The 27,847-nt window shown below is 39.0% G+C and overlaps 2 protein-coding genes across 3 annotated transcripts in view; one reads left to right on the top strand and one right to left on the bottom strand.

Annotated features, from left to right (window-relative positions):
• The window catches only part of SKI (SKI proto-oncogene), a 153,080-nt gene extending 147,892 nt beyond the window's left edge, over positions 1-5,188 (top strand). For both annotated transcript variants that reach the window (XM_069782743.1, XM_069782744.1), the window contains one exon: positions 183-5,188. In XM_069782743.1, coding sequence (XP_069638844.1) covers positions 183-371 — 189 coding nt within the window. In that variant the 3' untranslated portion in view covers positions 372-5,188. The remainder of the gene's footprint in view (positions 1-182) is intronic.
• MORN1 (MORN repeat containing 1) overlaps positions 4,036-27,847 on the bottom strand; it is a 182,196-nt gene continuing 158,384 nt past the window's right edge. Inside the window, exon 13 of the mRNA XM_069782786.1 lies at positions 4,036-4,120. Within this exon, the coding sequence (XP_069638887.1) occupies positions 4,097-4,120 (24 nt within the window). The 3' untranslated portion in view covers positions 4,036-4,096. The remainder of the gene's footprint in view (positions 4,121-27,847) is intronic.

Genomic DNA, 27,847 nt, shown 5'->3' on the forward strand with positions numbered 1-27,847 from the left:
AAGTAGGAAAAGGGGAATTTCTTCCTCACCTCAACTTTGATCATCCTATCTCTGGAAGTATGTGGTTGTATTACTCTTCTCTCCTTGTGCTAAGACATTAGTCTCTGTTAAAGTCTACAAAATCACAATGGAACTGAAATATTAAAATAGTTTATTATGTCTCTTAATTTGCTTTTCTCTAGATTGAGGACCTACAGGTTAAGCTTCAGCATGCAGAGGCTGACAGGGAGCAGCTCCGAGCTGACCTGATGCATGAAAGGGAGGCTCGGGAACACTTGGAAAAAGTAGTCAAGGAACTTCAGGAACAACTGTGGCCTAAATCAAGCAGTCAACCCAGCAGTGAAAACACAACGAGCAACATGGAGAACTAAACAACCACCACATCATCTAATACAGCGACAGAATGACATATATGCACAGTAAGGGAGGATGCGTGGGGTACGTGTGTAAGTGCATGTGTGAGTAGTTGTGTCTTGGCACACAGATCCGTGAATATGGATTCTTACTAGGTGGAAGGCCAATGTTACTCTTTATAACAGAAGCACTGAATTACGCCTCTTTTTTTTTCCAACCCATATAGCACAACATCTTACTGTGCCTATAAAACACAAAGTGTTTATAAACAAAATACTTTTAAGTCCACAGCAAATTTTCTACTGGCAAACTCCAAGCAAGCAGCATCGTCCAACTAAAATCAGAGTAAAGGCAAGCATGGCAGTGTTTTTATGTTGCCCTTCTGCCTGTTGGAACATTTTGGAATTTAAAAACAAACTTTTCTTATAAGCTATTTAAAATAATTCATTACACAGACTTGGTATTAAAAAATTAACAAGATTTTTATAATGAACCTGTAAAAGCAAAACAAAAAAAAACCTTCAATGCACAATTTTTAATGACTTGTTACAGGCTTTGGGATTCTTAACGTAGAAGCCCTCTGGTGATGATGCCATTTCATTAGCAGTTTTCCAGCCATCTAGGAAGCCGTCACAGTTTTAATCCCGTCACGTGGTTGTATGAGAATTTCAGAGTGCTTTTCAAAGTTGATTTTTTCTGTAGAAAGAATTATCTTCATTTCCTGTCCTGAACACAAGAAGAAAGGAAGATGCAGGATTGTCGAGGGAGGGGGGTGGGGGGGATGACGAGAAGATGTACGCTTTAGAATTCCAAACCCAGCCTTACAGACTTCAGTGTTTGCAAATCATGCCATCTTTTCTAAAGACATTTTCATTAACTGATGTGTTCAAAAGACTCACTTCATCCAAGAGCACTTCAGCTTTAGGAAAAGAAAGAAGGAAATAAAGGAAGGAAATGGATGATCGGTTGAGAAATAAAGCAGAAGACACATGCGTTTTGAAGTCATTCTGAAATCTTTACTTCAGCTTTCAGTTTTCTGGAAAACTCGTCTTTGTTGCACCATCTTACCATAAATTCAGTATTTACCTGCTTTTATTATGAACCGTCAGTCAGGATTTCTGTGCCCAAGGAGAGTGCAACATCGCATTATCAGATACTACAGAAAAGAAAAACATTTTTGCTGCTGTGAATAAGCCTACATCTTTTTTTTTAAAAAACAAAACAAAACAAAACTTTTTTGTTTTTAAAAAGAGCAATTACTTTAATTTTGGGATCCAAGCCGCAGCCCCGGAATAAAAATGCAGCACGCCATCACTTTTGTCTTATTGTTGTTGTTGGTGGTGGTGGTGGTGGTGATTTTTTTAATTTTTTTTTTTTTAAACTGCACTTTGTCACAATCTTACTCTGCATTTTATTCCATGTTTCTAAAGTTTACAAGTCGAGCATTCTAGATTCTACCCTGCCTAACAGATGTGAAAATCATCAACCCCATTTTCCACCATGTGACACCTTGCCTCATCATTTACGCAGTGAGGATTCAGCAGGTATCGAATGCTGCCAAATACGAATTCACCAGACCAGTGCGCTGCTGGTTGAGTTTTAAACCTGTTTTGCGTGACTTTGTATCTAACAGCAGCTGGGAAGCAGTCGAGATGCTCCCGGAAGTGCTTAAAGAGAGCTGGTGCTTTACTGAACAAGAGAAAAGTTATTTTCACCCGTAAACACTCACCTCTTACACACTCAAGCGTATCGGCATAAAGTGAAAATTTGATCTGGGGCTGCAGATGTGCCTTCCAGCTCATTTTTCCTCTCAGCATCTTATACAGGCAATGCTGACACTTTTTTTACCTTAAAGAATAAAAACAGGAGAAAAAGGAAAAAAAAAAAAAAGAAAAAAAAACCCTATGCATCATCATACACAGAAGTTATTCTAAATGAAGAAACATATTTCCAGTAATCTTTATTTGCTTTTTGGACATTAATGCAAACTATTTAATCTTAAAAATTATTTCCCAGTAGACAGAAAGCGGCTTCCAATCCTAAAATTATAGTATTTACTTACATTAGAGAGATTTTTTTATTTTTTTTTAAACAAGAGCTGTTTGCTTGAAACCATTATGATAACCATTATAATAACTGTGAGCATTAACAAAGAAGTTCATATATATGTTTTAGGTACAAAAAGAAGAAATATGAAAGGAGTACAATTACTGGGACAATGTAAAACTGTTGGGAGCAAGAAAGAGTTATACCAAGTAAATTACATGAAACTGTCCGTTTATACAGGGGTTTGCCCTTGTGTGTTTGGGATGCTGGAGACTGAGTCTAGATGCAGATCTCCTCTTCTAAAGTGCAATGCAAAAGGAATTTTGATTATGCTTAAGCAGGTTTTTTTAATGTGGGGTTTTTTTTTTTTCTTCTTTGTATGTTTTTTTCTGCGATTATTAAATCATATGCATGGAATTAAAATCTCTGCCATACGTATATTCATTAATGGGCATTATTACTGTCTTATGTAAAGGGTTTATTTTGTTATGCAGTATGCATAAAAATGTTCTCAGCCTTATGATTTCCAGATCTGTATTATTCACTTATTTCTTCAAGGGAAACTAAATAATTTTAGCTTTAGTTGATCATTGTGCATTTCAAAAGCCTCATATGCTATGCTTTACTGCCATGTTAAGAAATTACACATAGAACAAATGTATTCCCACCCCCACTGCCAGCTTCTTTGAAGCCTTACGTCTTAAGTTTTGTTTGTTTGGGTTTTTTCCCCTGAGCTTTGATTGCGTCTCACCCCTTATGACTCAACACAAAATGGCAACATGTCCTTCTCCGTGTTTTTCATAGGAAAAGCGGCCCACTTACCTGCAGCACCCGACATAGTTTTTCTTTCTTGTGCATCTAGGGGAGCATGCTGATTCACTGGCACAATTTCTGCTGTGCATATGATGCTTTTATCCTCCAAAATTAATGAAATCTGCATTTTTTCAAAGGAAAAAAAACAGCACAGTAAATAGGCTTATCAACAGTAAATAGTCTCGTCAAACAAGCAGCATCACCTGTGCTTCACATCCAACAGGGATAAGATTTGCAAGAAAGAAGTTCCCAAAATAAATTCACAACTATTGTTACAAACCCATGCATGATGGTAATTCGATGAAGTGTAATATATGACAAATGAACTTCACATTGAAGTTAAGACTCAACAGTATGCGATCCTTGGGAGTGAAAACTTCCTAGTAAAAACACTTCTATAACTTACGATTTAAAATCAGTAAGATGAAATAAGGTGCAAGACGACTGAGAACAAACATTCTACACCAGCAGTTAATCAATAGGACAGGTTTACAGCATAGGAGTCTATCTTAAATAATTTTGTCTTTCCTAAATACATTTTAAACAACAAAGTCTTTATTTCTGCAGAATATATAATTTAATTCAGAATTCCTGTGCATGTAATTTATTTTAGAAATGTCAGAAGATGGCCACAGAGACACTAATCCTAGAAAAGGGCTGTCAAAACAGTGGGAGTCTTCAGAGGAAAAAAAATAAAATAAAATTTGTGAAGGTGCTTAAGGTGAGGGAGTTCTGTGTGTAATTTCTCTGTCTGCAACACTTCAGGAAAACAACTGTTAGCCCGTTCAGATGAACTGCTTTCCTTTTGACTTACTGTGGAGTCCCTGCTGCATTCCATTTGCACTCCAGCCTGTGAGTGTAGGAATTGTAAAGTCACATCTTCTCATTTCATCTGCTCTTTAGTTTCCTTTAAGAAGTTAAAAGGGAGAAGAGGTGTTTCATACAGGCTGTTGACTCTCCCTGTACTTAAAAATATATTACTTAATACTTGTATATTCAGTTTAATTACTCATTGTTTCTATTACTGAAAGAAGACTTAACGAAGGGAAAAAAAACCAACAGCAATAACATTCATATCTATGGAGCAGCTAACTAGTATACATAATATTCTGCTTTTCAAACAGAACTAGCCAATGTAAAAAAAAAAAGTTAAAAGTAAATTCAACATGTAAATACTTTTTTTCATTTTACACTGTTGTATTATAAGTGTATATGGTGTTTACTTTTTCAAAACTCTTTCTTACCTGGTAGTTGTCTTGTTTTATGAGTTGTGTTTTTAACTAAGAAGAACCTTTGCTGTCTGTTAGGAAAAACAAAACAAAATCTTTTTGCAAGTTTTAAATGTGGGTTAACCTTTCTCCATCATTTGCATTTTATTTGTCCTTATTTTCACTGTAAAGTATTTTATTACCAAAAGATTGATTTTCTTTCCATTCTGCCCTCTCATCAGTCCATGTGTTTTTGAGAGAAGTTTTTTGTTGGTTTGGTTGTTGTTTTGTTTTTGGTTTTGTTTTTTTTTGTTTTGTTTTGTTTTTTTAATCAAAAGAACTCACAGAAATGACATTTTTTCAATTGAAGAAAAATAAATCTTTACATTTATAATAGCCAATAGCATTTCAGCACATTTTTGTTATCCTGGTCTCTCCTATGCTGCTGCTAATGACAATATTATGACTTACTCTACTATTCTAGAACTATTTTTATGTAAGTAATGTATGCTTTCTTGTTTATAAATGCCTGATTTAAAAAAAATAAGAAAAAAGCTTGGCATATTTATCTATTTCGCTGTGTACCTTGATAGTCCTTTTCCACCCCCTTTTCCACATCCCCTCCCCTTGAAGCAGATAATATTGTAAAATAAAGGACTTTATGAGATTATGTATGAAAATAGCTATGCTTATATACCACAGTGACTGAATGTACAGTGTATAGACGCATTACCTAAAATAAAATTGTTTGTCCAGAAAAAAATAAATAGCTATGGTATGGTTTTTGAGTTTTCTGTGCTTGCAGCTGTGGCCTGCTCAGGACCAGCCAACTTCAGAGACCGTACAGTTACCTGAAAAAGTGCTAGGTACCTCTGTTGGAAAACTCCAGACGTCTTAAAATTAAGTTAAACACCACAAACATACAGAAACTCTGCTGCACATGTGCACACACATAACCGCTGGATCCTGTCACTTGCCTTACATTCATTTCCCAGGTCACGCATGTATATGTATCTAAAGCACCAACAGAGGTTAACAGCAAGAATAGTAAAAACCACTGCCTTACTTCGGTGCCGGGAAGGAAATCCGCACCACAAAGATGCTCCTGGGCAAGAGCCCTGCTAATTGAACATGAGGCTGTGGGCCGGTGGAATTGGGACGCTCTCGAACCACCCCAAGCAAAGGCTTAAGACGGGGGACGCTGCGCAGCCTGCTGCGGGCTGGCGCTGACGGGCGAGTGGAGCGAGCGGGCCGCTGGCTTACACGGACACATGCGCAGATGCAAACTGTAAGGCTAGCGTCCGTCCGATGTCTCCACGTGACATGTGCCACCTCAGAAGTCTGATGACAGAAAAACTCATTGTTACATGCTAATACTACCACATGTATATTTACTGCATGCATACCCAAGTCAGGTCTAACCCGTTTCAGCTTGCAAGCCAGTTTCCAGTTTTGAGATCGTCTACCGTATCCACGTATTCATCCTCTAACAGAGTGAGTCACGCGCACCCCCCTGCTAATAACAAACCCCCTTTTGTCTATAGGTGGAAGTAGCATTAAATTCTCTTGGAGGGAAGCTCAGATTTCCCGCCCTGTTTTTTTCTTTTCTGGCACACCAAAACCAACAAGTCCGCCTTATCGCCCTCAGTGTGCTGAGGCACATTAACAACCTGAGGCTGAGAGTCAGAACAGCACATTGTTTCCCGGACAGCCCAGTAAAAAGCCTCTCTAAGGCATCGTTTAAACAGACAATCATTTTCGGGTCTGCACATGACAATATTGTAAGGAGAATGGCATTTAATTGGAAACGATGCATGCCACTTTGTGGGGAAATTCTAACAATGAAGTGAAGTTTCTTTTGAATAGTGAGAATTGTAAGCATATAAAAGTTTGTACCAGGTCAAAGAAGAAGAAATACAAGAGGGGAAAAATGCAAAAAGCAGAAGATGGAAACATATGTTAAAGTAATTCTCTCATGGTTTTCTGAGAAATGGCTGCAGAATTTCCACAGCTCTGGTACATTTCTTAACATGCCCTTGTAAAACAGCGGAAAAGCCAGAGAATGATTGAACAGCTTAAAAAAAAATATCTCTACTTCATATTTCTGACTCACCGCAACCTTGCTTTCTAAGGGACTGATTTATTTCCTGTTTCTACCACCTGGATATTTACAGTGGGCAAAACCAGGCTGAGCTGCTGAATCTTTCTCTGTAGAAGGTGAAATTCGGTTAATGTTCCTGGCCTGTCACACCGATACAAAGCTATAGCCGTATTCCTCCAACATACCCCAGAATATCACTTGTCTATTGGCTTTTTCTTCTCCCCCCCTGCCCCCTTGTCAACAACACAAGCAGAGACACAAAAAGCTGTAAGCGTTACTCTGGGAACTTTGCTCAAAATGATGCTGGAACTACAGGCTTGAAGTCTAAAGCCTTCTGTTTCGTGATGAGCTCTTGGACCGACATCAGTATACGCTGCATTCCGTACGGAGAGTGCAGAGCAACGCCCCTCTCGCTCTTAGTTTTGCTGCCTGTGACGGTGTTCGATTATTGTACATTACGAATGAGTTTTCTTCAACACGGACAACCTGCAGCAAAGCACCTAGTCCTAGTCACCGTTAGGCCTACATCACAAATCAGCCTAAATTCAAAATGCTTACCACAGAAAAGCCAGACCCCTTCTCCATTCTTTCTTTCTTCAGCTGTTGTATTAAAACCCTACAGCCCAAAAGAAAACTGTTCAAACAGAGACTTTGATTCTGTTTGTTCCGCTGTAAGCTGCCTGGTCTTATACTAAAGAGTCTCTTTAGCTAAAATCTCATTTTGTAGCATAATTACAGCCCATGAGTTTCTTGCACCTGTATTGCTTTCTTCACTGCTCTACTCTAATTCCTTCTGCCGACAGGTAGCATAGAACTGCCCCTGAAAGCAGAGTTTATTACCAAAAACACTTCTTACCTATCTGTGACTCCAATGGACACTTAGGAGTATTGGGAATCAAATGCATCATTTCATTTTCCAACTCCCAACAGGAAGAAAATCAATCAATCAATAAATAAATCTGTGCATTTGCTGGAAATGAAGAGACATGACAAGCCACAACAGCCCAGGAAGTGTTGTAGAGACTGATTTGGTTTTAGAGCAAAGGGTTCCTATAATAGCTTGATAACAAAAACTTACCTTGGAAAAACTTAGAAGACAGTAATAAGATAATGACAAAGTGTTAGCAGTTAACTTCATACAGGTTGTATATCATGTCTTCTGACACAATTAATTTGAATGTACACAAAGAAATCTGTCTGAAGGACCACAGGTGAATTGACCCATTAATATTTCCGAAAATTGAGAACCAATGCAGATGCAATTACTGGAGGTCGTAAGTGAACAGAGATTAAGGCTGGAATCTGCAAACACTAACCAAAGTATCCAAGGAAGTGCATAGAAGCTGTCCAGCTTTTTCAACTTAAGCTTGTGTGTTTGGCATGTCTAAAGCCTTAAAGAACATGATGCAACTGCGTTAGTAATTCCTGCCCCCAAATGACTAGCAGCAAAATGGTGTTTTCACCCATTTTTGGTACCAAGTGGAATCAGTACGGTTTTAAGTCTAAACACAGGTCCATATCTTTCACTTGTAAAAAGATCTTGTGCCCCCATATACAATTCACATACATGTCCTTTCACTTGTACATCTGTTATTATGATTTTGGATTCTAAAAATCAAAACCAAAAGTTCAAATAACTTTTCTCTATTAACAATTATCTTCTGTAGTTAAAGTACGCAACTGACAATTTTTTTCAATTTTCCGATATACTTAAGCGATACACTTCAAGTAACTTTGTTCCACAGATTTTGTACACAAAGCATAGGTCTGAAGAGACCAGATTGCCAGTTACTTTCAGGAAGACCAGCTGTGTTTCTGTCAGCACATCACATTGACATTTTCTCTGAAATTTCTAGTATCTTTGGAAATACCCCATTCTGGAGCAAAACGGCTTTAAAGAAAGGAAGATATTCTCATATCACAAGGGGCAGGAGCTGCACTCCTAGCTCTTTACACAATTCACCAGCTCATTTTCTTAACTTGAAATAGTAGAATTCCTTCAGTTAGTAACATGGCGAAAAACTTCATTTACCATTCTACTGCATATCAGTAAATTAACTCAAATTCACATACATACAGATCCTACTACCCCTACCTACACTGATAAAAGAACACTTCAAACTCATTATGCAAGGAGACAAAGACAAGATACAAATTTTTCCAGACCACGAAAATGGCTTCAAGCTCACTCGACATCCAGTGCTAAAACAGTACTGTTGTAGGCCAACGTTTTGTACAAAAGAAGCCCTTACTGGCAGGAGAATGAGATTTCCCCCATGAGAACAGGTTGTATTTTTGCCATTCTCGACAGAACTGCATCTGTATCAGTCCTGGGTTAGTGCCAGTTGCCAACTCGGGTAAGAAGGACATAGCGCTTCTACAGTTGTCAAAAGGATTTAGGAGTAAACCTTGTTTGTTTTAGTTTCTTTCTAAAGTTAGCTGAGGCTAACTTGGAAATAAGGCTTGGCCTCACACATGGAAATCTCTGATGCCTGAATCCAGCTATCCAGTCCTATTGGACACCTTCCTTATTCTTGGACTATCCCTTTTCAGCTATCCCAAATTTATCTGGCTACTCGGTATTCTAGGAGCTTTCATTTAACTGACCTAGATTACGAGCACAAACACACAAAGCAAAAAAACGGGTATTTCATTTGCCTCCTCCACTGTCCTGAACTCAAGACTTTCAGATGGGAGATGCATACACAAGATGACTGTCACAGATCCCCACAGAGCTATGGGTAAATTTTGGCAAAACTTGAAAGATCCACAAAATTACTGTCAATTTCTTTTTTTTGCTAACTGGCGTATACATAAAACCAAAAATCACAAACAAAACCCCCAGAGCTTCTAATTTGCCACCTACAGCTGTGTATCAAGGACGTTAGTTTAATTTGACATTGTAAATTAGGTGTTCAGAAGTATTTTGTGAGTCTAAACAGACAGCTGGGGACATACTGAGAAGAGCCATATTTTCCAAAGGCATTAAGTCAGGTGCCTGTCAGAGACTTCCTTACTGGGCAGCAAGAAATTGAGATGTCCAAAACACTAATGAAAAAAAGCTTTTCTTTTACTCCATTTTCCTCACCTTTTCTGGATTTTTATAGTCTTTCTTTTGGCAACATGCCTCTGCCGATGCAGCTGCAGTTCATGCAAAGGTCATCACAACCTCTTAACTTCCTCAATGTATCGCCCAAAACGCCCAGTTTGCACAGACGAACCAGAGCAAGATGACTGCTCTTTAAAATACAGGGCAAGTGACAGAGAGTGAAAAGAGAAAAATTAAGCAAATTCTTTGGCATTGTTTGTTCAACGATTAAACAAGAGTTAAAGAAGAATTGCTTAGTCTGTTTTAAGGATGTAGTTCCATAGAAATGCAACATGTTGCCTAACATGTTATATTAAATCACGCAGCACTTGTGACCATTCAAGGAACCTGGCTATGTCTAGAGCAGAACTTTGCGTTGAAGAGATGAGCCACCTCTCCTGGCGTTACTTCTCAGAGTGACTGACTTTTCATGCTATTCCTGTTACAGAAACAAAATATAAACCCAGATTTGGATTGACAAGTCTTAATAGCAGAGGCTGAAAATGTTGTTATAAACTCTGTCACCAAGGAACTCCGAGTGCAACAACACATGTTGGCAAGAAAGACCAGTCAAGCTGCCTTGTGTTTATGATTAAGGGGGTAACTGGGTTTTGAAAATTCTAGTTATTCTGCTGGAATAACTTTAATGTACTTAATCTAAGGACCAAAATACTAGGAATCGGACATGAACCTATTCAGTCAAACACTTTTGAGTACCTCCAAAACCAGAAGTGCATTCACGTTGTCACTGCATGGATGCATTGAGTATCAACACAATATTTTCTCTTTCTATGATCTCAGTGTAAGCAATATGAAGGGAACAGCACTGGAGGAAATGTTTTTGCATATACTGGTTGTCAAGTTGTTGCTATAATTAAAATACATTTTCTATATTGCAAGAAGTCCTACAGGTACATATGCTACGGGTCAATCGATTGGTTGTAACCTATTTTCACATCCCGACCCACCTGCCACCATCCCTGTTCGCATGGAAGCGAGAGCTCGCTAAGCTTGCTTGCGGGCTCCTGCAGAACTCTGGGCATTCTGAAGTGGGACGCTTTGAGTATGTTGAGCACCTCAGGCAAGCTCCTACAGGGAATCTGAACAGCTTAAGAATGAGCATGGCTCAGTAAGCTGTAGCCCCGTCCACAACCAAAAGTCCAGGGATCTGTTCTTCCCGAACACAATAAAAATACTTTGAGATCAATTGATACCCTTGAGTTCAGCTAAAGCTGGCAATGTACACAGAAACCTGACTCATAGAACTTGGTATGCTCAAGTAACCCTTGAGTTCAGCTTAATTTCACAGCATAGAAATACTTAAGAGTCTAATAGAGGCCTCAGCCCCCTGTATGCTCAGTTCTCTACAAATGCTTAGTAAGCTACAGTCCCTACCCCAAAGAACTTTCATTCAAATAGCAACAACAAAGAGCAAGGGGAAAAAAATCAATAGCAAAGTGAGCTAAACTGACCCAAGCTCAAACTAGCTGCTGGATATCAGAAATAAAAATCAAATTTCCTGAGGTCTGAAGTAAAAAGTCTTCATGTCTTATTCAATAGCTTACGTTATTCAGCCACCAGGGGAAAAAAAAAAAACAAACAAACGGACCAAAAAAAATCCCCCAAAAAAACAAAAAAACACACAAACTACAAAACAAAAACCCAAACCAAAACCCACACACACACTCTTAGAGCTGCTCATTCTGAACATGGTAGATACCTAGAAAATTAAGTGCTTGTATGGAGCACAAGTGAAAGAAATGGCTACCAAATATCAAAACTAGGATTAAACAACAGCTCAGCACTGCACCTCGGTCATTTCGGTTTTACTGTAAGCAGCACCCCTCATTTATAGCTTACAGAGCAAAGGGAAAACTTAACACATACGTAAGCAGAGTAGAGATTTGATAGGGATTTTCAGTAGAAATGATGAGAGCCCTTGTTACTGCCCGTGGTATCTAAACCATACTTTTTACATGCTCCCACATTCATTTGCTGAAAAGATATTAAAGAAATACACCTTGGCACCTCTGCAAGGAAGGGATAAAACTTGCAGAAGATGACAGGAACGAGGGAAGCAGTAAAAACCCAGGAGTGTCAGAGTTAATGATGATATGTGAGTAATCCAGTTATAAAGGCACTGTCAGTACGAAGAGAGCACAAATATAATAAAACACAGCTGTATGACGTACACTGCAGGGGAATTTTTATTAGATGGCTTACGTGCACTTTAAGTATACCTGACTGCAATGCAAATTCCCATACACTTTTATTTGGGAGGGAAAAAAGTTTCCACAGATTTCTGCGCTGAACTGATTTAGTTGAATTGTTCTGTACAGTATCCATGGGTTTTGTGGCTCATTTTTCTGAATTTACTCCTGTATTTGTTTTATGCTGAGTCAGCTTCTTAATCTAGAACCTTGAGGATTTCATGCTTTTAAGTACTTCCCCAGAGCCTATTCCGGCCCAGCTACCCTAGTCCTCTGGCCCTTCTACCACTGATCCCAAATCACTACTTTCGTATCTCCCATATGTATGAACTGCAAGAGAAAAACCCCGCAGGACAAGAGGAAACCTGCATGGGTCAAAGGAAAATGAGATTTTACTGCTTCAAAGGAGGTCAGATTTGTTCCAAAATCTGCTCATTTCTGTAAACACCATAAAGACTACAAGCTTGAGTGATCAGCATCATCTTGGGAAGAAAGCTTACAAACACAAGTTTATAAACCCAGTTTACCTACATGATGTTTTGAGTCCATGAAACAAGAGTGGCTACATGTGCTGTCAGCAGGACTCAATTCCAAGACCTGTAACAGTAGATGCTCTTGAGCTGCAGAAACTCCTTTAGTGGCTAGTTATCAAAAAATGTCATTAACCCCCTACCTTTACATGGCCAAGGTAGAAAACCAGGTACTACACAATACGTTAACAAAGCTGTTGGCCACGCAGCCCACAGATGAAACTGATTCTTCTTTGTAGTACCCCAAGTGACAAGCTCCCTGCTCTTTTCTATACAGATCTACATTCTCATTTGTTCATATATCTAGTAGGAAGCACCTACCAAACATCTCCATAGATATACTGGTGGCTTTTGCAATCTTGATTGCAGGCCCAGTAAGGGAAAGTGTCATTTTTATGGATGGCAATACTGCTAAGCACTTCTAAATCTAGCTCCTGGATTTCAACATTGCTTTGCAAAGTAAGTAACCGGTTCTAACTTCATACAGAAGTCAAGTTTACTTTACTTACCTTTCCAACCCATAAGGTTAAGTGAAGTGAGAAGCTGATACACTAATGAAAGCAAAAGACCAAAACCCACAGCAATGCACTACATTCCCTTGCGTATCAAAAAAAACCCCGCTCAAAACCTCTGTAGGCATTGCCCCTGCCCCTGAACTCAAGATCCACTGACTTCCACTATATCTCAGTACTGGATTACATGCTATGCACACGACTGCGTTGCCGAAAGAGTCAACACATGGAATGATACATTAAGATCGCAAGCAGACACGAAGTTCAAAACTGGAACTGGTGCTATTAAGTTAAAGGTTCTGTATGTTGTCAAGTTCTGAACTCCTTTTGCACACATGAGTCCGACGTAGGTAATGCCCAAGAAATTGCAAGCGAGTAGAAGTAAAGCGTAGCTCCCCTACCTGCCTTGCCCATGGACTGAGCTTACTATAAAGAGATTCTTTAAGGTCTGACTCTCACAGTGTGTAAAGCAGGGATCCCATGCTGCTTAATTCAATTTGGCAGATAACATTGGTGAGAGGCATTGATTTCTTCCCTCACTCCCCCCTTCTCTTCCATCAATTTTCCCAGATAAGAAGCCTGTGGCTCAGCCCCTGCTGGTGACGGATGCCTTGTAATTGCTTTGAATGGATTATCACCAGACATCTAGCAGGCATTTATAGTGCTACAGCTGTAATCAGAGTCTCACCCAGTAGAAGGGCTCCGAGGAAGAGACAGCTGTCTCTGTTGCCTCTGCCTTGTCTCTCTGTTCTTATATTATGCCTAACTTTGTTTATTTATATTTTTAATACAGTAATATCTAGGACATCCAACTGAAATCAGGGTCCAGATGGGCTAAGTGCCATTCAAACCCTAAGAACCTATCACTGCTTCTGGCAATTTATAGCACAACTCAGGCTACAAGAGGATTGTCCTTCCGTACTGCTGAAATTTTGCATTTGGCTAAGTAAGTATCCACCCATGTCAATGGGTAACATTACCAAAATATTGGGAAATCAAAAAATACATATTCCGTTCTGGCAATTACTGGCTAAAAGACATGAGATAAGACACTTCTCTTCTTGCCTCAGCTTACTGCTGCTTTTCTCACTCTGCCTAGACTAAGTTGTCAGTAGTTTGTTTAAAAAGATTGCAGTGACATTCTAATTCGGTATCTGGAATTCAATTTGTATGGCTGGAGAGAGCAAAAACATGAATACATAAGTGTGAGACAGATTGTTATGTAGGAACAAAATTAAGCAATTTGATCTACTGTACTCTATATTAATTTTGTACAATTATACATAGCTGCCCAATACCAAGAGGCAGTAGATCCATGCCCATGATGCTTAAACTGAAAATCTGATCAACAAAGTTTTTTGCCCTGCAAAGTTTCATTAGGGGTAACATAAGGAATAAGCCTCAAAACACATATCTCCTTGTTCAAAAATTAAACATGCAGTAGCTGCCTTTGATCATAAATACACATCCATCCTACACGACAAATATGCCACTAAAACTTGGCACAAAGATACTTGCACTTGGCCCTCTTTCTAGGAGTTTCTTCAGAGAGGCAAATGCCACAAGGGTCACATGCCTCTCCCTATCACCGCCTACCTTTCTTTCAGCAGACCTTCTCCCCTGATCAGAGAAACACCCTGATAGGACTCAACAGGGCAAAACAGATCCTGTTCTACATTTTCTGTCACTATTTGGAAGGTCTCATTCACTACAGTTTCTTCCTCCAACACGAGTTTTACATTAGGATTCCTACACTAAACAACAGAAACCATGCATTCTCCTCCTCAAAGAAACGGGACTCAGACACTAATCCCCTTCGTTTTCTTGATGTGTAATTTTTTAGTGCTTGTGCCACAAAACGTCAGCCCTGGTTTTAATTCAGTCACTCATGCAACATCATAGTTTGGTCAGTCTATATAGGACATTTACATGGGCAATGGTACCTTGATAGGTAAAGTTTCCATGTTTAGTACAAACAGTATAAGCTTTACACTTCCAATCCTTAATTCTAACCAAGAATCAATTCTACTTTGAAACAAGTTTCATCTAACACTATGTTCCAGCTCAAAGCTCCCTCTGCTCTCTTTGAAAACAACATAAAATCTTTCTTGGAGCAAACAAAGAGTCGCTGTCAGTTTGGTGCTTGGATCATCAGTGAGAATCCTTCCCTGCATGCTCCATACCTACTTGTCTAACAAAACACTGAAGGGCCTCATTTTAAGTGATGCTAATTTCCCAGAACTCCAGTGACTGATAACTTAGAATGTTTCACACTGGCTTATTATATGTGCAGAAGTTGACTAATATAAAAAAGAAGCTTTTTAAAAAATCATATGACACAACAAGTAACATGAAAATCCTGTACAATTTTTGCACCTTGAAAAGCAGAATGAAGGTGGGGGAAGAGGGGACAGTGGATTTGCTACCACACATGTACAAACTGACTCTGTAGGGCTTGTGCAGCTGGGAGATAATGTGCTTTGCAGGTCATTGGTTCTTAAGCACTGTGTTATCTCTCTGTAACATACACCTTGTTGTGTCTTACTGCTTAATTACAGCTGATATGTAGGCCGTAATATTGCTTATCATTAGCCAGAGGATGACAATTACAATTTAAGATTAAACTGTTTTCTTTTTTTCTTCAGCCAAGTCTCTGTATGACACTTCCTTAGCCCAAGAAAAGATTTGCACATGCAGAACAAATCCATATACTAATTGGTTATGTGCCCCTCATAATGATGTATAATTTAGGAAGCACGCATTGCATGATGAACATCATGAACAGCACTCAATATTGCATAGAGCCTGTATCTGAACTCGGGAGGGTCAGCTAGTCAGCTACATATGCCTGAAAAATCACAAGACGGCAATAAAGACAATGAAATACTGTGATCTACATGGGACAGGTTCCAGCCTGGTGACTGTCAAGAGCAGTGCCTCAACTTGCAGTAAGCTCAGTCCTTCCCTTCAGCCATCACTTTTCAACTCGTTTTCCATTCCACCAGCTTCACCCTCTTTTCTTCATTCCTCTCCTCCCTGTTTTCCAAAAAGGCTTGATAGTGTTTTAGATGACATCTGTTATGCAGGCAGAGGAGCAGCTGCATGCATCCATCCTCCCCCTACTATTCTCTTGCATTATGATGCACTGCAGAAATTTGGGGCTTAGTTCAGCAGAACACTGAAGTATATACTTGATTTGAAAACAGTGTTTCATACATCCCGAAGTCTTTTTGCTTTATCAGGGCTTTTGTTTCAGAAATGGACACAGTTAATAGAGATCCTAGAGTTGGGAAGTAGTTTGAAAGACTGGACTATTAAAGGATCAGCAAAAAATTACAAGTCTGCTCAAGCTGAACTGTCATTAAGTAGCTACGCCCTTTTCCAGAAACAGAGATGTGTTATTCCGTACAAACAACACAGACTTAAAAGATTGCTTACAAATATTCTGCACTGAAATCCACAATGGCCTGAGAGGAGATTTAACTACTGATCACCAACAATAAAGCTTAAAGACTGAGTAAGAACTGTGTTTCTGTACCTCTGCTAAGCATTTATGAGATTCCCTCACAGAGCAAAGCCTTTAACTGCTGAACATAAATGTGATAACATATAGTTGTGATGACTCTTAATGTCAGAGGTCAATGGTTTAAATCTCATGCCCTGCAGTTTGTCAACTCCCATTTATCCTATGCAGCACAGCACAAGGGAACAACACATAAATCTTCCAAAAATGTGTTCTGATCTTTCACCTACAGTAGATTAAAAATAGCCCAGAGCAAGAGCTTTTAGCATTTTGTCATAGCAATTTCTCCGTCAAATATGATAGATAGCCAGCTACATAGAAAAAGAACGAACCAACCCAGAGATCAGATAATGAAAAAGTCTGAACTACACCTCCAAGAAGCAGGAGTTTTACTCATGGTGGAAATCCCCACTTAGCTCACCCCGCTGAGCCTATCTATGTGTTGCGGCACAGAACATGTCATTAGACTCATCCACTAAGGCATTTCTTTCCTCCCTGCATATTTTTCATTTAAACCTCGTAACAGTTTTGGGAGCTCAAGCAAGAGTCTTGAGTTCCGGTTTGGATTTTGCAATCTTCTAGTATGATTTTGGGCAGAATGCCCATTTCAAGTTTTATTTTAAAAAAGTATTATTTAAAGACAGGTGCTAATTTTGGCTAGCCAACATAATTACAAAAGCTTCAGCCACTCAGATTTTCTGAAAACCAGCTGCCGAAAGTGTCTCAAGTTAAAAGCCAGAAAGTGAATACCCAAGTTTTCGCTGCATTACTCTGTTATTAAGCCTTGCAACTCTTACTTCTAGGTACCTTCTGGTGATCTTGCAACAATGAGATGTGTACCACCATTATTAAAGCATGTAACACCTCTTCACTACCAGTAAAAAGAGAACCTTGACAGCAAACTATCCTGATCTATTACTGCTAGGTAATAATGCTTTCCTTTCAAAAAGGAAAATCAGATTGAGATTTATACATGTTCATTTTCACTGACCTAATTTCAGACAGTTTTGACAACATGTTAGGTACTGATTTTACTGTAAGTTTCTGGATTTTGTTATCATCTGCACTTTTATGAAATCCTCCCAAGAAGAATTCTACTTTTGTTTATCATAATGGTTTTTAAAGGAGCTAAACTAGTAAGAGAATGCCACAAAATGTACTCAATTGTCAGAAACCTACAATAGAAAAGATTGCCTCTGCATTATGTACATTCATCAGCTAGGTGCAATAGTTGAAGAAGTATTAATAAATCCAAAGGAGGACTTAACTGCCTGAAAGTGAATCTCTTTTTCTAATGTTATCAGCTGGTTTAATAAAAGATATTGCCTACTACTGTAAACTATGCTTTACTTGTATCTTTAGATCACCACAGCCACAATTGCCAAAGTGAAATAGATATCCAAAGTATTTATTTGAGAAACTAAAGCTTCCAAAGCTGCAGCTGCTTCCATATTTATTCAGAATGATGCACACTTTCCCAGCAGCTTATAAAGACTGGAACATCTGTTTACCAGACACCTTTATGACATTCTACCTCTCCGACTAGTGTGCTAAGATTTAAAGAGTTATCATGTTAAATCTTGCAGAGGTGCTAAATAAACTGCACCCAAAAAAAAATAGCACAGAATTGCTCATAACTCTTCCCTCCTTCCTAGTCTCCATTCTCCAAAGACTCAGCAGCACAAGAATCCAGGCAAGTATTTATCAAATATAAACCAACCAGTAAAAACAGATACTAAATCTTTTTGGCATCTCTGCTTCTCATAGATTCTACTGTGCATATGATGCAGCACAAAGCATCCATGTGAGCTCCCAGAAGTTACTTAGACTGAAAGATAGAGAAGGTGGCCTTTGGGAGGACGACACACAGAAGAACAAACCAAACTAAACCCAACTGTGCTTTGTACCTAAGAACTCCAGAAATGCTTGAGAAGCTAAGAATTTGTACACTCTTTCCAACAATTCAGGTCCCAGCTTTCAAGTTTCCAGAGATGTTGCCCTTCTACTTCAGCCTGAACTCAGATCCCATTTTGTTACAACATAAGTAGACAAAATACTCTGTATTATATATAGTAACAGAAAATCGATTTGGGAAGCCCTCAAAACAGCACCTGTAACATACAGATATGTAGCATAGGTCTTACTCACGCAAGTTATCAATAGGACTACTTATTTTCAGAATCATGTGAGATTAAATGTAAAACTAGAGTTTCATCTATGAATCAGAACTGAGTAAGGACCACAGAATTTTACCCATTACTTTAAATTGGCTTCGCTTTTTCAAAACACATTATCATTTTGGTCAGACTTCACCTTTGGACCTGGAAGCTAAAGTCAGTCTGCTTTGTCTACCACCACCACAACTATAACAACCAGAGACATCAGAAATTTCCACACATGAGGAAAAATATCTTTAGGGTTTGGACTACGTGATCTTTAAAAGGTCCCTTCCAACCCAAACCATTCTATGGTTCTATGATGCTCCTAGTATACGTGTTTATGTTTTTCCATAGGCTTTTTTATATGCCTCAGGGAGTCATCTGCAGGGCCAAACTAACGTAGACTTCACACAATCGTATAACACATTCATCTCGTTTTTGAAGCCTGGATCAAGAGAAGAGATCCCATGTTATTTTTATGCCTATATTTATGTTATTTTAGCCCCATGAATGGGCCTGTGGAAGGAAAAGAGCCCATGAAAAACAAACACACGTGCCAGGACACTCGGATTAATTCAGATTTAACTGAACTCTACAGCACCCTTTGAGCTTTGGGTTTTGGAGGGGTGGGGCAGGGCATGGCACAGGCTCTTCTAGTCCCAGGTAATAACAGTACAGATTTCTGTCTATTTGATATTGCAGTGTTTTCTGGCTAACGTAGTCACGTTAAGAAACTGTCTGTCATACAGAAAGCTGCAATTTCACATACTGCAGCAGTGAGAGAGAACACATAAAAAAAAGGTACAGCTGCTAAACTTCACACCAGAAGCCAATCCAAATGGAGGAAACATGGGTGATTCAAGCCAGCCACAAAAGCATCATTAAATGAAAGATGGAAAAGAAAAATACAGGAAAACACGTTTATCACAATTATACTGAAAGATATTTGTGGGGTTTATTATTCATATTTTGTTGATTATTTACATTTGGGTAGAATCTGGAGGATCAAACCAAGTATGAGATTCAGACCCAGCCCCAAATGATTTGTGACTTAGGTATGTCAAACAAAGCGGTTGGAGAAAGAAAGGCATTGAGAAAGGAAGGAACAGACTCTTCCAACACCACACAAGTCAGCAATGGAAATGCAACATAACTTCTCTGAGAACGATCCAGTGCCTTCTTGCACTGAAACAGGCAGCATTTCCCCATTTTCTTCCAGCTGCCAGTCATCATAATACCTTCTCATCTGTATTCTCAAGATAAATCCCATATGTATTAGAGACCAAAGGGCTCTGACAAATTCTAGCTCATGTACACTAAACAGTGCAAGTGCTAAGGGAAACAATTTTCTGCCTCTGCTTACAGAGCTACATAGGGTCTCACATCCCTACCAAGTCATGAGAATCCAGTTGATCTTAATAAGAGGCCAAACACCCTGTCCCCTCCTCCTCTGTTCTTGCGCTTAGTCACACGTCATACTAAGTTTCCATTTATAAGCAGTTTATATGGAAGCAATAAACTATTCACAGATATTATAAACATTTTACAGGTCAGGGCACTACACACGCTAGGGTTAACAATTATTTACTAAAGCAGCTATTAATAATTTACAAAATGTATATGAATTGAAACTCAGTATAATTCATTACTGCATATAATGGCTGTTATCTTGGCTGCCACACTGGAGATCGGTCCAAGGATCTCTGCAGTTCAAAGATTAATCCTACACCTAAGGTTAGAAACAGCTACGATTCCCAACAAGAAGCTGTGACAGGTTCACACCTACCACAGGTTGGATTCACAAAACTACAACCAATACTGGGAAGTTAACTAAGACTCCTCATTGAAAGAGCCAAAACGTTGCTTCTTCAAGAACATATCAAATTTCTCAGGCCCGATTTTTCATTATCTACAGTTTGGGTGATCAAAGCAATCAGATGCTAACCCCTCATTTGTACAGATATAAATGACTGCACTGAAGTTCATCGAAGAAAGGAAGGGATAGACAAGTTCCATGAATTTTAGGCATCCTGTTACGATTGGTGCTTTTCTGGAACATCTGGGAGTGTTTTCTGTCCACTTTGGAAGGATACAAAGGAATAGCTTTATTTCTTTGGCACTTCTAGTAGGATGAGTAAGGAAGTCGTAAGAGAACTCAAACTGCTGAATGTACTGGTATTTTCAGACACCTCAAATGCTTCTCTATGCCATGAAGGATACCTTTTAAAGCCAGGGTACAAAACCAGATACATGTATCTCTTTTTGGACAATGCTATTTATCTGTCCAAGACTTGTGTTCCAACCAGCCATGAAGCAAGGTACCCTATCCAGGAAAATTTTTCTGGGGGGAAAAAAAAAAAAATTCTCCTCCCTTTTCACCAAAGACCTGGTTTTATCTCTTGCAAACAGCTGAAATTCTGGGGAACCAAAGCCCCAAGCCATCTGGCAGAAATCACCAAGGCATGTTTTTGACTCACTGTCACAGGTCATGACCTACAACCATTGCCAGTGTTCCAGGGCTTTTTCCTCTTCCCCTTGTCTTCCCGAAAGCAAACTCAATTACAAATTGGAAAAATCCTGCAGTGAAATTTTCCCCTCATGGGGCTGAATGTCTGTCACCTTTGCAAGAATACACTTCGTAAGAATTCCACAGTTGTTGGTTAGCTGTCAGTCCCAGTTACATCAGTGATTAAGAAATATTGAGCAGTTCAGGTTGGAGGGCAAGGGAACAGGTGACCTACTATTCCTTCCACTAAATTTAAGCCTTGATTACTAACTGCACAGGCTGTGTTATCAGTGAGCATTGCTGTCATCTCTGGGTTTCTACCGCCCAAAAGCTTTAGGAAATATAAAATGTCTCTTTACTTTAAAAGCAACATTATTTTGTCTTGGCAACAATCTGCCCATTGACTGGGTTTTTCTGTGGATTTTTTTTTTCCTCAGCGTGAATTCAAATCACGCCATATTTCAATTATGCATTACAGAAGTGATCTTCTTGCATTAAATCTGATTTAGTTAGACTTTACAATACAGTGCATCCGCACAACAGCACTTTCTTCAGCACAACACTGTCTTCTGCCAATATTTTTCGTGCTTCAAAACTACTCGTGTACTACTGGGAAAACCGATACTTCCTCTTCCTATAACGCCACCTGCAATAGGTGCATACTTTTCACATTTAACTATGCAACATCAGAACCTATTTCCATCTTGACAATTATATCCTTGCTGTTCCTGTACAGATGAATACTTATATGATACGTCAGCCAACCTCAAGCTCTAATCCGAGGAAATGTTAAAGCATATTCTTAACAAAGCAAAAGAGTAACTGTATTACCACTAAATGAGACTATTCACTTGCTTAAGCATGTGCTTAAACATTTTCCTGAATAGAGACTGTGTTAACCTACAGGGCAGACTAGTCTTTAATGTAACCCTGGCGATACAAGAAGAGCGTCCAGGCTACATTTGTCCAGTCTGATAAGCACTAATCTGATAAAGACTTAACCACACAGGCTATATGCGTCAATGAAGACAGTGTAGCAAGTGGATATTACAAGGATACTGCTTATCTAGCTGAGAACAAATGAAAATTCATTCAAAGAACTTGGTGCTTTAGAGATAAAAGCTGGGGAGGTCTTGTAGGGTGGACACTAGAAAATGAGGTTATCAGAACGACAGGCAGGCTTGAAAAAAAAAAATCCCACCATCTCTTTATTACAGTGGCAATTAAAAGATAAGGTTGCAGACCTTCAAAAGACATAGAGGTGTCTCATTCCAATTTAAATCATTGGACAGTAAAGCACTTGGGAGTCTTTGAATATCTGGATCCCAACGGCACTGATTTTAAAGTGCGATAAAATTTGTAATATACTTTTCCAAAAAAATTGTCTCTTCCACATTAATTCTTCATGAGTTGTTGGAACAAATGAATCTGCAAATTTAGGTTATAAAGAGAAGAATCATAAGGGAAGCATGCTCCACATTTTATATTGACCCCCACACAGAGAAAACAGCTAGAAAGCATATTGTAATCCTTAATTTGATAGTGGCACTGACATATTTCAGGAAATTGTTTACATGTGTTTACTCAGGGAGTCTGTATACGTAGCAAAAATACAAGCTAATCTGGTAAAAGGTCCATTAGAAAAAAATACCCTATATGATCTGAGAAAAGGGACACTGCATGGCTGTGTGGCTGCCTGAAGCTAGATTTCTTCTAACAAAAATTCAAACCATCATCTCTCTGAATGCTTCTCATATGGACCCTTTTGCTGGGATGCAATTCAGCTGTGATGCAGGGAAAGAACACACTGTCAAGTGTCCAAGGCTGGAGCATGAATTAGTGAAGAAAGCTAATCTCACAAGCCACTGGGCTCAGGAACAAACTGCAAATACGTAATTATGTACCATATTGGCACCTATCTTCCTTGAATTCATTGTTCCATGCAAAGATAGCTTTGGTTGCCCAAGGACCTTTAAAGGAGGGAAGAATTTGGAGTTACCTTTGACTTCTGTTAGAACTGGTCTGCACATGATTGGTGAAACTGAAGTACAGTTCAGGTGCTGCAGGCTCAGCTCTACAATGCTACTTTGCATGGAATGCTGCACAAAACCATCTTGCTTAGATTTTTATAACACAAATCTCCAGTTTCACACCACTGTGTAACTTAGTGTAACAGGGCAAAGACACAGAAAGGGCTAGTCCTCCTCTCACCTGTCAAAACAAAGTGGATTAAATAAATGTCTGTAACATCATGAAAATACTTTCTTTGGTCAATTTAGTTTTGTTTTCTGATCATATTTCAGGCTTTTTTCTACCCTAGTGTCCCCTAGTTTCACTGACAGATATAAAAAGTCTTCACGTACTTTTGCTTCTGTGATAGAATACCAGTTCCAAGCAGGATCCCAGCACTGAATATCAGCCCTTCTTCAGTTTGGAGCGTGAGAACAATTAAGACATCTTTGTTCATTCATCATATGCTGAACACCTGTGTCCCTCTCCAGCTGACTCAGCGGCAGCTACAGGGACCCAGTGCTTTCAAAAATAATGCTCAATGTCTCTCTAAATTAAGCCACTGATGATTAGTTCTGAAATTTTAAACAAAAATATTTCCCTTCTCAGACATGTCAGGGCTAAAGGAACTTTAAAATAACTCTTTCCTCTTCCTACATCTTGAAAACTTCTCTGTAATGATGTCCAAACCACACAGAAAGGCCTGCTTTCTCATCTAGTGAAATAGGGCACTGGCCGGTTTCATTTCCCCAACACTGAAACGCTTAAATTCCCTGCTTTACAGAAGCACTGCAACTCTGAGCTAGACTCAGTGGTTTCAGTTCTGAGGAGGTTTGTTTCCCACAGCTGCTCTTCAGCCAAGCTGTGAATGAACCTGAAAATTCATTTTAAAAGCCCTCTATGGTTTCTCATGCTTTCATAATTACATTACAGCTCTTTCCTCGATATTTACCACCACCCCCTGCGGGGAATTCCCCTGACACACGGGTAAAATTTACCGGGAAGGCTTGTAAACCTTGATAAGCATTTCATCTCAAACAATGCAAAAACTTGGTTTCAAATAAGTCTGGGAAATTTTCTTTTACAAGCTCTGTGATTTTGTCGTGGAAGCTTGGAATTTTAAACTTCTGTTCTGTGAGCTGGATTTAAAGCCCACTGAAGCAACTGGAAGGACTCACATCAATGTTCATGGGCTCCAAATTTTCAAACTGCTAATGCCTGTCACTTTGCGAGTGACTCAGTAAGAAAGTACTCTGTGAGGTAAAGCTGAGGACAACCATTCTCTCTGTGATCAGAAGTTGAGTTAGTGGCTGGGGTACTTTGTATGAAATGTCATATGCGCCACTCTGCAAGGGCTAAACTTCCCTCCCTTCCACCAGATTAGAACAGGGCGTGCAGGTCTCAGTGCAACAGTGCCGGACCGAACTTTTTACCAAATTTACTTATATTAGTCCTCAAGTGATCACTGAGGTCACACCGTTTGCACATCAGAGTAACAGTCGCTATGGAAACCAGTAAACTGGCATCTGCTTGATGCCTTGTTTTAAAGGAGCTGTGAAGCTGCTTGCACTCCGGTAGGAAAATCTCCTGCAAGCGTGCACCTCCCATCACTGGAGTGTTTATTTCTTTCATGTCTCAATTACACATTCCGCTTTCCAGCTTTGCTCTACTACTGGTACATCATTTACTCTAAATGGACCAGACACTCTCGTTCACCAGAATCACTCAGGCCCATTTACTACCACTTCTTTGTTACTGGGTTAAGGATTCTACCAGAAACTAACATGGAGTCAACCCCAAATTCACACCCCAGAACCCAAAGACAGAAGCACTCATTTTTAATTCATATTGACAAATCAAACAAATTTCAACTTATTCAGAATGTGTAAGCAAAATATTGATCATTGTCATCTTATTTATTGTAATTATATACTATATATAAAAATTTATCCTATAGTTTTATTATCCATTAATCTAGCTATTTATAATCAAGGTAATCAATTTAAACAATTGTAAAATGAAGAGCCACAGTAACTGTTAGTTTCTGATGAACACATACAAAAAAAGATGCCTGCAATCTATATATTGAGCACATACCTATTTCATGTGTTCATTTTTACAACATACAGGTGCCTGAATTTTACATTAGCCACTACCCTGCATTTCCTGGACCCTCAAATAAACAAAAGGGTGAACCTAAGACACTCCTTTTGTAGGTTAGCTCTTGAAACAGTAGTATTTTGGGGGTGGGAACTTCCTACTACATATGAACATAGCTCTAGAAAAGTACATCTTTGATCTTTCTTTATAGCCAGCACATCACAAACTAATTAATATTGTTCAAAAGTTTGTTACATATTCACACACACTCCTGCATAAAGTTCATGTCCGTGAACAGCATTTTAAATCACCATAAGTATGTCTGCCTGATCAAAGGAAATTACTGAACACAGAATCAGCTACAATGACATCCACTGGAGCATTATTTAAAATAAACACCATGTAAACAATCTCCTGAAATACATTCAGAGGTACTATCACATTCTTTAAAAAGTAAAGGTGACATGAAAAGCAAAAGGGGTGGGGGGGGAGGCTAACCAGAGTTTAACTTTGTGTAAAAGATACTTAGACTAGTAACTTAAATGCGCATAGGAATGTTCCCAAACATTAAGGGCAGCTGACAGAGAATGGCTCAAGCCTGTATTAGAAATCTCTCTCAAGTCTCTGCAACAGGGTGACTGCATATGAACTACTTATTGGGAACGGTCTCCAACTTCAAACCATACCTGGGAACAGTTTAGAAAAATACTAGCTGGCATGGGCCAAAATTCTGCCGAGAAACATTCCAGCACTTCAGTAGTACAGTATCATATTCCACGTTTGAGGAACATTCCTGGGAACATTCCCAGGCATCCTTGATTTTACTGGTATGGACACAGCCTAAGATTTCCAGATGCTTATTAGAATAAAGTTTTGCTACTTGGACGCTAACTTCTGAACAGAGAACCCATGCAAAACAAAAAAATAAAGGCTTTATTATGGCAGAAATTAATATTACAGTTAACAATACTTCCTGAAAGGGCTTCCAGGTCCCGTTTGGAACAAGCACCATTTAGCACTTGCCAGCAAGCTGTATGCTCATTAGACCATTATTCTACACCCTCACTCTACTATTGTCCTGGGATAAACAACAACAGTTCTTTAGACAGGCAGCTTGCAGCTTAATTTTGGAATTAAAAAAGGGATCTTAAAGCACCAATCAATACCGGCTATAATAAGAAATGTTTAGATGTGCCTCTGCTAGTGAAGGCACAAACAAAACAATGGTTCCTGCCCACAAGTCTCTGAGGCTTCCGGTTTCCCCCTTTTCACCTCTTTCACCCTCTTAGTCCCTTTTGATCAGTACAACAAAGTTGTCATTTTAACACAGAGAGAGAAACCAATTCTAGCTGCCATGCAACTACATCTTCAGATTGCAACAAAAAGTTCTATGAAAACAGCGTAATACTTAATGACATGCAGAAAGGCAAACGGAACGTGAGAAATCACTAGAAAAGTAAAACAAAACAGACAGCATTTTTACATCACTAGGTAAATTTATAATAATGCCCACATTCAGATCCAGTACTGCCCTCTTTCCCCCCATTTTAAAAAAGAAAAATAATAGAACTGGAAAAGGTACAGAAAATGGAGCGTAGGATAGGTAAAGACACAGAACAATTTCTATGCGGACAGCAGTTAAGTAAACTGCAACTCCTTGCCACAGCATGTTGCGGCTGCTAAAATTCAAAAAGCAATTTGACAAACAGAAGAAACACCAACGAACCCTATGTAAAAAAGCAGCACATTTGACTCAAGACCTTGAAACATGGAGTTTGGGAGTCTATGCTGGGTAGGTATCACAATACATTTGCTCTGTTCTCCTACACTTCCCTGGGCATATGACGTGAGCAATACTCTGAGGCAGGATATTAGGCCAGACAAATCTTTTGCCTGACACTGTATATCTGTTTTCATGTTGATTTAATTTAGCCAGCACGGACAAAACAGTGGTAAGGAGCTGGTATCACAGGCTTCCTCCCCACCGAAGGGAATAAGTATCCCATGTGTTGTCCCCCTTGCAATGGGTCTGTATGCCAACTCCTGCTATGCCACCCCTGCAGTTAATCTAGATTGGCTAGAACAAAGCTGTTGGATGCTTCCATATCTGTACTACAAAACACAACCAATATATAGATGTACTAAGATCACACAATGTTTTACATACTTCCAATAAATTTTACCACAGCCTGGTAAGGGAGACATCATTATCACTCACTTCACAGCAGAAAATTAAGGTGGTTTTAGTTTTGTGTTTTTGTTGTGTGGGTTTTTTTTTTTAACATTCCTTACATAATTTGGTTAACAAACCATACATTTGGAACTTATGCAAAAAAGCACTATCAGAGAAATGTATTCAAAATAATTAATCAGACTGTGAAACACTTTCTATATAGAAATATTTTTTTAAATGGCTTAAAAATCTTGAGAGTTATTTGAAACAAGAAAAAATTTTCATTTGGTTCCTTTGATTTCTAATTCCTGCTATACTTAGATAGCATTTTCAAGAGTTTTTTTTCTCCAACTTCAAAAGCCATAGAAACTCAGCTTTTTAAACATGAAGCTAATAGTCCTATGATATGAATCTAGAGGTGGGCTTGACAAAAACTCCCAAGTATCACAATGTTAAAAACCAAAGACTTGGCAAAATATCTCAAATTTGAGGAGGTGAAGAAATATGAGTGGCA

Source organism: Haliaeetus albicilla, chromosome 4 (assembly GCF_947461875.1).
Source record: "Haliaeetus albicilla chromosome 4, bHalAlb1.1, whole genome shotgun sequence".
Classification (NCBI taxonomy): Eukaryota; Metazoa; Chordata; class Aves; order Accipitriformes; family Accipitridae; genus Haliaeetus; species Haliaeetus albicilla.